This window comes from Sinocyclocheilus anshuiensis, unplaced genomic scaffold (assembly GCF_001515605.1).
Source record: "Sinocyclocheilus anshuiensis isolate Anshui unplaced genomic scaffold, SAMN03320099.WGS_v1.1 scaffold1237, whole genome shotgun sequence".
In the NCBI taxonomy this organism is placed as follows: domain Eukaryota; kingdom Metazoa; phylum Chordata; class Actinopteri; order Cypriniformes; family Cyprinidae; genus Sinocyclocheilus; species Sinocyclocheilus anshuiensis.
Window position 1 is genome coordinate 726082 of NW_015553581.1, and position 11715 is coordinate 737796.

The following is an 11715-nucleotide window of genomic DNA, read 5'->3' on the forward strand; positions in this document are numbered from 1 at the left end:
ATTTTTACAAAGCTCATCGTTCTGAAAAAGCGAGGTGTGCTCTGATTGGCCAGTTATCCAATGCGTTGTGATTGGCGGAATATCTCAGGCGTGTGACGGAAATGTTACGCCCCTCACCATACTGTGATGATGCCCTGTCCGGCCGGAGCAACGAGACAAAAACATGAAAACCCATTACAAACGAGGCATTTGTTGCATCCAGTGGGGACATAATTACTGATTATAATGACTTATACTGTCGTTTTACGCGTTGCGTTGCATTGCGCCGCGTAAACATAAAACCATGTCTGCATTTGTGATCAGAGAAATGACAAACAACAAGTGCTATTCTACACTGCCCAAAACTCGCGTTTGAATCATCAGTGGCAAATCCTTTAAATGAAAACGTACTTACGTGAGTCAGAACTGCCGGCATTTTAGTCTAACGTTACTCTCCTAGGATCAGTAAACAGTCCTCCATAAAATGTGCTGGCAATCCACAGCACTAAGTTGATGTATTTCCTCAGCGACCAGCACAGATCAGCTCTAGGCATGACGAAGCGGATATCGTCCTCTTTTGTAAGACCAAACAAAGTAGTTTCGCTTTCACAACGAAGCACACAGCGTCTTCACGACATGGCAGCAGCGGCAACAATACTACGGCGAGAATAAAAGTTACGCCTTCTTTCTTTGCATGAACATTTGGGCGGCGTTATGCAAATCTTCCCACATAGTGAGGTAGATATGTGGGGGCGTGTTCGAACGAGCCGTTTTAGGTAGGCGTGGCTGACTCTTAACTTTTATAAAGAATATCTCTTTGGATTTGAGACTTTAGTCTTTGCAAATTTACAGATCTTCTTTATGCACCAAGAGCTTGTAACACTCCAAAGAGAAAGGAAAAAATTAAATTGCATCATATGATCCCTTTAAATTTATTCAGCAGTGTTTTTATGATAAATGAAATGAATGACAAGTTCTAATATGCAGTACCAGTCAAATGTGTCGACACGCCTACTAATTCGTCATTATTCCATTATGTAGATCATTGTGTCAAACATTTGACTGGTACTTTGACACTTTCAACTTGTCCGATAATTTAAAAGAGTGTTTTTTATGATAATGTTTCTACAGCAACATCAGTGAGGTTTTCATTTCCTAGTAAAAGCCTGTTTTTCAGTGTAGGTCATGCACAGCGTGATGTGACTCAGGGGCACATGTGTGGGTCATGTCTTTATTCCTCGGAGAATTCAGCCTCAGCCGCACAGATGACATTATCCATTACATCCCTTGTTTCCCTTTATGCCATTGAAGAGCCTGATTTATATTTGGGTCAGAAAAATTTGGGTCAGTGTTTTAAATATGCATCAAAAATTGTGAAAGCGTGAAACTGTGATTATGAAAGATCTGATATGCTTAATTTTTTAAAGCATGTTCATTATTAAGACGGGGCTTGATGTTTTGAGCACTGAGGACAGAGGGTGTGTCCTGCCCTGTTTTCTGAGCACTGGCTGTGAAGATTGGCTCTCTTTTGGTTTCCTGTGTCGCCCCATGATAGCTGGTCATTGCAGGCCAGATTGTGTGTTGCTTAATGGACAGGTCAGCAACACAGCTAAAGCTCATTCCCTCATGAAATGCATATGCAAGTGAAGTGAAGGGAAGTTGTAAATCTGTACATATCTGGTAAAACTGTTGGGTGAATCTCACAAACCTGCCAAGAACTGGTCAATAGTTTCATTTTTTTTTTAAAAAGCCTTTTTTTTCTGGACAATTAAGATTTTCTTTTTGACATTTATTTTCATGACAATTAAGCAGATTTCTATGTGAATTCTCATCATTGTACTGTGGAAAAGAGTAGTATTTTTGTCCTTTAATTTATGCTTATTTTATAAAAGTACAGTAATTCGTTTACTGTAATATGGTAAAAATATGTATTACAGTTGTGGAAATATGATTGGGCACACATTATGGTAATGAGAGTCTGGGGTTGAAATGTCACTGGCAAAATAGCATGATTTTATTTCAGCAAAATGTATTTATTAATGTGAGCTGGTTTTTTTGTTGAGAGATACATTGTGTGGCTGTTTAGGAGACACAAATTAAGAGAAAAGCAAGGTTGAGTACTTTTTAGGGATGCACCGATCCGATACTGAGTATCTATATCGGCTCTGATACTGCCATTTTCTGCCAGATCGGGTATTGGTCAGACAAGACCGATCCAAATCGGATACTGTGCATATACTGTTATTGTTAAGCCCCACAAAAGGCACAAAAACATTATAAAGCACCATAAAGTTTTCGTGCACTATATTCCAAGTGTTCTGAAGCCGTTCCATAGTTTAATGTGAGGTGCAGACATAGCCGTGGGAACGTATTTTGAGCAGGGGGGCTGGTGTGATGCATAGCCAACGTATTTTGAGCAGGGGGGGCTGAGAAATAAAAGTCTTGCGAGACACTATGATCCAAAAGCGCACCTTTTGTTAATAAAAGTTTAATTTCTTCGTTTAATATAAGCGAGTTGTCTTTATTGTTGCTGTTTTCATTAAATATAGCCTAAATAAATAAATAAATAAATAAAACAATGAACCACAAACTAAGCATTTGTTAACCTACACTTATTCACTTATTTTTTCCCCACTATATAATGTTTTTTTCTCTTAATGTTCAGGTTTTATTAAATTATTGTGCATTCATCATTTTTCTAGAGTACCTTTTGCTGCTGAATTATCCACTAACCTAGTTTATAATAGTATTTTTTTGTCATAGATTATGATTTTATATTTTTTTCACTTGTTATTTTTCTGTATTATGAAGTTAAGTATATTTAGTAATCAACACACAGAGAGGTATAAAAGTTCTACATTGATTTAAAAAAAAAAAAACTGCTAGTATCGTATCAGTTTCGACCAATTTTGAAAATTACATTTCATGCAGTGTGAATGTAAACAGTCTGCAAAGTTGTAAAGCTGAAAGTGCATTGTCTCTCAAAAGAAAGATTCGACTCTGAACCGCTGAAACGAGTCGTTTTAAATTCGAATCCTATTCCGCGAATTTCACACGTCACAAATTCTTACATTGTCTACGTTCTGCGTGGAAATCCCGCGGAAACAAACTTCAAACGCTGTAGCTGGTTCGTGTGGATAACGTAATGTCAAGAAGACACTGTGCTCTTCGCTGTGAAAGTGAATTTGTTTAATTTTCACTTCCAAAGGATGAGGCTGTGAAGAATCAGTGGTTAAAATTCATCTTTACTAAGAGACCACAGCAGTATAATCACAATTGTTTGCTGTGTTCCCGTCATTTCACTGATGACTGCATCTCCAATCTCCGCGAGTTCAATGCGGGATTTGTAAACTGGTTGTCTTTGAAATGTGAGTCAGTGCCCAGTTTGTTTGGACCAGCTTGCTCCTCCAATTCGCAACCTGTAAGTATGATTAATAGTGATGGAAAGTTCGTATCATTTTACTGACTCGGATCTTTGAATCTTGTTCAGCAAAATGAACAAATCATTTTTCAAGTTATTTCGTTAATTTCAGCAGAATATAATTAAAATGTTACATGTTAATATCCAAATTCCTAAATCCAAAATCTATTTACGCAATTCATCTTTACTAGGATACCACAGCAGTATAATCAGTGTGTTCTCGTCATTTCACTGACGACTGCTTCTCTAATCTCTGTGAGTTCAATGCGGGATTCGTAAACTGGTTGTCTTTGAAAGATGGGTCAGTGACCAGTTTGTTAACTCATGTTATAGTTCTGCTAATCAGCTGTGGGCCGGCTATTGTCTAGAAATGTGTCGATTAATATAGAATGTCTGTTGTACTTGGAGTCATGATTACAGATGGAGCAATACGTTGGTTTGCAAACTGCAGTGCTTTATCAGTACTCTGTCTGTGTTCGGCTAACGCATATTACTTTTGGTCTTTACTACCAAGATGTGGGTCCGGTTTGCTAACATAAGTGTAAAACAACTTTTTCCCCTCTGATTCTTTCTTTTTAGAACAAAGTGGAGCACTATCATTATTATAATAGGATGTATTATTGTTAAGCTGTATTCCAGTACTGGTGATGGGCATTCCTTTTCCGACATGCGCTGTGTGCAGTAGACCAATCACAACAGACTGGGTCATCTGACCAATAAGAGCACAGTAGCCTCACGCGAAGGAGGGGTTTAGAAAGATGAATCTTCGAATGAATCTTTTGAGAGTCATTGAGAAATAACGTAAAATTCAATGCATATTATAAGAAAATGAAAGTGTTTTTTTTACCTTGCATGTACGTTAAATTGGCAGCCCTCGTTTTTAAAAGAATCTTACATATGCAGTAGGGGTATAACAATATGTTGTACATTTATGAGCTTCCATGTATTATTATTAATACATTCAAAATAAAATACATTATTTAAAAAAAAATTCAATATTTAAAAGTTAAATACATGTAATCAGTGCAAGCTATTGTGTCTAAGATAATTCTGTATTTTTAGCTGTGCAGTATGGGGGGAGATGGGGGTGCATGGGGAAAAGGACCAAGCCCAATATAATAATCCACCACTGAAATAATACCAAATTTAGTATTTTACTGAACAATACTTTTTAACTGTTTACCATGTGTTGAAAGTAATAATTTCTAAAAACATACTTTTTTAACTATTTTGGTATTAAATCACGAGATCAGTATTGTATACGTGACATGAACTTGAGTGTATTGTTACACCCCTAACATACACTTCAGTTTGCATATGTAAATGCAAAACAGTCCAGTTGTATGATATATTAAAGGCAGGCTGATTGCATTGTCATTTTTCTATACAGGTGCATTCCTATGTCTGTATGTGTCTGTCTATCTGAGAATATTAGGAGTGAAAATTCCATCACTGTTTCTTTCTCACAGTAAACCATTCATTTACCTCTTGCGCTGTCTGCATGGATCCATGAGCTTGCATGGCCTTCCCGTCTAAAGGAATCCTGGTCTATGTGCCTCCTGTTCATTTCTCTACTCTGTTTCAGATGCACCTCCCCCACCTCCCCCTTCATCGGCTAACGCATATTACTTTTGGTCTTTACTACCAAGATGTGGGTCCGGTTTGCTAACATAAGTGTAAAACAACTTTTTCCCCTCTGATTCTTTCCTTTTAGAACAAAGTGGAGCACTATCATTATTATAATAGGATGTATTATTGTTAAGCTGTATTCCAGTACTGGTGATGGGCATTCCTTTTCCGACATGCGCTGTGTGCAGTAGACCAATCACAACAGACTGGGTCATCTGACCAATAAGAGCACAGTAGCCTCACGCGAAGGAGGGGTTTAGAAAGATGAATCTTCGAATGAATCTTTTGAGAGTCATTGAGAAATAACGTAAAATTCAATGCATATTATAAGAAAATGAAAGTGTTTTTTTTACCTTGCATGTACGTTAAATTGGCAGCCCTCGTTTTTAAAAGAATCTTACATATGCAGTAGGGGTATAACAATATGTTGTACATTTATGAGCTTCCATGTATTATTATTAATACATTCAAAATAAAATACATTATTTAAAAAAAAATTCAATATTTAAAAGTTAAATACATGTAATCAGTGCAAGCTATTGTGTCTAAGATAATTCTGTATTTTTAGCTGTGCAGTATGGGGGGAGATGGGGGTGCATGGGGAAAAGGACCAAGCCCAATATAATAATCCACCACTGAAATAATACCAAATTTAGTATTTTACTGAACAATACTTTTTAACTGTTTACCATGTGTTGAAAGTAATAATTTCTAAAAACATACTTTTTTAACTATTTTGGTATTAAATCACGAGATCAGTATTGTATACGTGACATGAACTTGAGTGTATTGTTACACCCCTAACATACACTTCAGTTTGCATATGTAAATGCAAAACAGTCCAGTTGTATGATATATTAAAGGCAGGCTGATTGCATTGTCATTTTTCTATACAGGTGCATTCCTATGTCTATGTGTCTGTCTATCTGAGAATATTAGGAGTGAAAATTCCATCACTGTTTCTTTCTCACAGTAAACCATTCATTTACCTCTTGCGCTGTCTGCATGGATCCATGAGCTTGCATGGCCTTCCCGTCTAAAGGAATCCTGGTCTATGTGCCTCCTGTTCATTTCTCTACTCTGTTTCAGATGCACCTCCCCCACCTCCCCCTTCAGAAGAGGCGGTGTTTGAGGAAACACAAAACCCAGTTCCACCTCCAGAAGACTATGAGCAAGAGGAGTCTTCTGTGGTGGAGTACAGTGACCCTTATGCTGAAGAAGACCCACCCTGGGCTCCACAAACTTACCTGGAGAAGGGTACACTGAACATATTTTAAAGACTTTGGTTAGATTCAGCACACGTTGTTATTGAGGTTGGCTAGCTACGGCATACCAACATAGTTCACACTGATGTTCATCAGGCCATTTTAATGTGCTCATTGTGACGTCAGTACCATGATGATTTGTGAATGGCCTGTTTTTGCAGCTTGAGGTGGGTGTTAAATCAATGACACTGACACTACCAGAATTACAAGCATTTTTCGGACACTAATTGTTTTTCTTGGGGACATAAGGTGTTTTCAACATTTACAAGAGCTAGTCTGTGATTTTACTGCTGTCCCAATCCAGAATGTCTCTGAGTTTTCAAGAAGGCGGCAATCCAAAAGTTGGTTTGTATATCCTATTTGACCACTACCAAGTACCATGTGATAACTGCTGCACTTCACTGTAAAGTGCACGCTTTTTAAAAATGGACAATTTTATTAATAAAATTCTGTAAACTCTTTACAAGAATAATGTCATGTCACTGCTCCACTACAGCCAGTGGGAGCTGTTAGAAGAAAAAGAAAAGAAAGTAATGTAAACTTTTAAAATGGACCATTATTATGGTATCAAATAAAGTTTAAAAATCAGGTCTTGCACAACTAATTTTACTAGTCGATCAAGTAGCTTATTATAAGTTTATTTTCCTTGTGTAAATAAAAGTTTGCATCAACTTGATTCTGCTAATTTCCACATTTTTTAAATGATATCCATCAATTTGAGAGATAAAATGCGAGACAAAAGCCATTTAAACTATATTGTGTCAATTTTCCTATTTTTAAATAAGGTATTTAAATAATAAATAGGGTATAATTTTCCTATTTTTAAATTAAATATATACATTTATTCATTGTCCAAGCAATAACAGACAGCTGCTTACAGCTGACAGTCATGAAACTGACCATGTGTTCCTGGGTTCGTAGGAACACAGAACTCAATCCTCGACCATGAATAAATCATCCAAAAGTTTTATGACTGAGGTGCAATACAAATTTATTGTTACAGATGTCCCCATGTGAAACAATTACTGTCCAAATAGGACTTCATTCATAGCTGAAAGAATCGTCAAATTAGCACAAAAATTTAATAGAAACACAACTGTGAATGATTGGTGCTCAAATTTCCACATGGGCTTAGTCGTTAGTAACTTGGCTGTCTCTTTGTTTTTCCTGCTTTCAGTGGTAGCAATCTATGACTACATGCGAGACAAGGAAGATGAATTGTCTTTCCAGGAGGGAGACATCATCTATGTCATTAAAAAGAATGATGATGGCTGGTATGAAGGTGTGATGAGTGGCACTACAGGACTCTTCCCTGGAAACTATGTGGAGTCCATCATGCACTACACGGCGTGAGAGTCTTCTGTCTCTCCCCAACCCTCAACAACCACCAGCGCTAATCTTACACTGCAGAAGAGTGCATGTGTGCATACAAACCATGCTAATAACAGGCCGTGAGACTTAAGACACGAGTGGTGTGACTGAAAAGAGGAAGCGATATGAAGCTGAACATCCAGATGATGCAGAGCAGACTTTTGCAACAAGGACTGAGAAAACACTATTAGAGATTAAGATTATATTAATAAAAGCCAATAATATGTTTACTGTTACCTTGAATGAAGGATACAGAGTTTGAAGTACAGTATATGCATAAGCTAGATTTAGACTGGGAACATTGTTTTTATTTTTCCATATTTCATAACCTTTGCTCATTCCACAGCATTGCTGACTGATGTCTCTGAAATAGATGTATTTTTTGAACTGCCTGAGGTGGGTTCAGGGTGTGTTTTACAGTGAGGTCACGTTCAAAAAGGGAATTAATTACAAGCATATTTTGAGGAACAAGGAAAGTATGGAACTGAATGGAAAGAGTGAATATAGAGAAGTAGCTTTCTATTTATTACATGTGACAGCTCAAGGCTTTTTAATTTGTGTCTGTGTAAAGTGTTTTGATTGTTTAAGTAATTGTATGATTTATTCTCTCCCACCTAATTAAAATCTGTTTCAGCCGGATTTATGAAATAGGAAATATTTGCACAAACATGCAAGTATAATTGGTGTCTGCACAGGGTCAGACTCGTTTACACAAAGGTCTCACCTTGGTTTTACTTTTTTATCATTAAATATATTTAATATGTTTATGAACATTTTTCCCCATGAGAAACCATCAGCCTCGACACATGCAGTACTAGACGCATCTAATAACCTCGTGAACTTTTAAACACTTTTTTTTTCTCGTTTGTTTTACATATAAATATGGTGTTGTGATGCTAACCAATTGGTAAATATTTGATAAGTGTATGTAGTGCTTCATAGACTGCATGCTTAATAAAAACTCATTTACATTTAATTTTTCTTTTTTTTTTCCACTTTTGCATTTTAATTCTAGGGTACCCACAATCATGGAAAACCTGAAATATATGGAAATGTTAAACTAGTGATTTCCAGTCTTGAAAAAGTTATTGCAATGACTAACATTTCCTACAGTTGTTCTAAAATATTTCATCAGCTAAAACCGCAGATATGCCTGCGTGAAACATAATTCTGGTTGTGGGACATTTTGAGACATTTACACAATAATATAGTTTGTCTATTCATTCATTTGTTGGCACCTGACATTGAAAAAATCATCTAATAATCGTGATCAACTATAAAGGTCACAAAAAACAAAAGTCATATAAATTGACGGGGAAAAAAAGTGTTAGAACCCCATATTTTAATTAGGTCCTCATCACGTTTTTGTTCTTGATGACCTCTTATACCCAGTTTAAGACATTCCTGTGACATGGACCGTATTAATTTGGGTGCTCTTGAAATGTTTATGCTACTAAATATATTGTGCCATTTTGTAGTATTATTGAAATGTGTATAAGCTACTATTTGACAATCATGGATGTTTCTCTCCAGCTACTAAAAGAGTTTTCCATTTTGCAGGTCCTAAAATCAGCAAGACTTCAGTGTGTCTCCATTGTGAAATTTAATTTGAATCTTATGTAAAGAACACATGGAGGCTCTTAAAAACAGGGTAGAGTCTGGTGAGCATATCTCTCGCCCTACCCTGCAATAATACCTGGCAAAATGTGACGTTTTGAGGGTTAATTTACCTCTGTCTGAAAGCACATGACTAGACATCAGAGAATTGACAAAAAATGTAAAGTTTAACTCCATTAACTATATTGTTGTGTGCAAATATATATATATAACCGGATAAATGTATGGGCATCAGTATTTCCATGTGTGAGAGGATGAAACTAATGTGCAAAATCTCTAAATGTAAACCTTTCTTTTCACCTTTGCCCCCTATGTGTCAGACGCAAAAGTGTACAGATCCAGATACAAAAGTGAAAAAATGTGTATATGATCAACTTTGTTTTTGACTTCTTTCCATACTGTGTGTAGATTGTGTTGAGGGGCGTTGACAGTGAAATGTCGTCTCAGATGTAGTTATAGTGCAGAGCTCAAGCCCATGTTCTTTTTCAGATTTACGTAACTTGGCAGCGAACAGGGTCCAGATGGCTTGAGACGTACGTAAGCTTGCTGGAGGTTTGCACACTCAGACGCCCACAGGCTGTTAGCTACAGAGAAGAAGAGCATTTCGTCTGCTTTGACGAAGCTACGAGATTCTCAACATATTTGTATCTTATACATATTTACTTCACGTCTTTATATAGTGTTATTTTATTTTTAAGTAAGAAATATATATATAGCTACAGTATCCACACAGCAAAAATTGGAAGTGGATGTTTGTGTGGAAGTGTGAAAATCAAACCTCAGCTCTGTGAAAAGTGTCCATGGTGTGAGAACAAGATATCAAATGAGCAGTTCTGTTTAGTCTGAATCAAAAAGTGGGGGTGAGGGTGGGGGGGGGGAGTAAAATGTGTTCAATTCTGATTTCCTATTGTTCTTAGATTATTGTCTACATGAGACCGGAATTATGTCCCAAGGATTACATCTCAGTAACTTTTTTCGTTTAAAATCAAGATAATGTTATACGAATTCCATTATTGTCGTATTTTTACTAGAACTGTTTGGTAAGTGCTTAATTATATCTGTTAGCCAAAACAATATTAAGGTATGATTGTTACCTTTAACATTGTCTTTTTACGATTTGTATGATTCATGCAATTATTTTTATATACTACGAGTCTAGTTAAAGGAATAGTTCTCCCAACAATGAATATTTGACGAAGTAGACGAGTTCGATTTTTTTTTTCCATCGAATAGATTGGGAGAAATTTAGCATTGCATCACTTGTTCACCATAATTGACGTTTTGTGAAGTGATGTGAAAGGCTTCTATGGCAGGTTCCATTGTGTCAAACTGCCCCATAAAGTACTGGAACTGAAACATACTGAGGAAATGAACTATGTCCTTGTTACTGTTGAAAATAAAGAGATTAAGCCTGTACAAATTTTATATCAAGGAGAACAAAGGAATCACTTGCGAGTGATTAAAATACATGACATAATATTGCTTTAAGTTATAATCAGTTTGCAAAACTTTTGTTGACATTTCAGAAGCCACACAGATCATATGCAGCCATTTCCAGATTCTAAACCACAATGTTTTCAGGTTCTATTAAGAGTTTAATTAAAACTGCAAAGCATTTAATTTGCAGTTAAAGCCAAGGCAGGGCTTGTAGCATCGCATCTCTGGAAGATTGTTTACTGAACACTGCAGTGGAGAAAAATATATTCATATAGACAAAATAGAAGAAGTGAGTTACGAAAGAAATTTAGAAATAAAGAAAAAGGATGAAGCCAGCCTTCATTCTGCTGCTCTTCTTTGATTGCTGCTGTGTCTCAGTAAGAAACAATTAATGATTTAATCAAGTTCATAAGATGAGGATCTAAATACAGAATCACTGTAATTATGAATTGGACATAGTCATTAACTCAGTTCTTTAGTAAAACTTTACAAACGCTTCAAGTCATTAACAATCATATAGTGCTTAAAAGGGTCATATGATGCGATTTCAATTTTTCCTTTCTCTTTGGAGTGTTACAAGCTCTTGGTGATCCTGATCCTGGTAGATTAGACTACAATGCCGGGGCTGTTCTGACTCACAGACTGTAAGTACGTTTTCATTTAAAGGATTTGCCACTGATGATTCAAACGAGAGGAAACCGCATAAACACATTTCATTACACCAAATACACCAAATAATGTTCTTTTTAGCAACATCATATGACCCCTTTAACAGCTCATTATTGCACATTCAAACAGTAATGTCTTGAAAATATTAATATTTGTATTATTATTGTTGTATTATTTAATATTTGTAAAGCCTACACCACCTTTCAACACTCAGAATTTTTTTTGTACAAAGTTGTCACTGGGGTGGTACCTTTTTAAAAGGTACTCTTCTGTACCTTACTCACCTCTGAAAGATGCAAACTAGTACCTTAAAGGTACATATTAATA

At 36.2% G+C, this 11715-nt stretch overlaps 1 protein-coding gene across 1 annotated transcript in view; it reads left to right on the top strand.

The window, feature by feature from the left end:
• The window catches only part of LOC107668354 (abl interactor 2-like), a 54697-nt gene extending 44750 nt beyond the window's left edge, over positions 1-9947 (top strand). Inside the window, exons 6-7 of the mRNA XM_016460199.1 lie at positions 6072-6286; positions 7472-9947. Coding sequence (XP_016315685.1) covers positions 6072-6286; positions 7472-7647 — 391 coding nt within the window. The 3' untranslated portion in view covers positions 7648-9947. The remainder of the gene's footprint in view (positions 1-6071; positions 6287-7471) is intronic.
• Positions 9948-11715: the final 1768 nt, after the last annotated feature.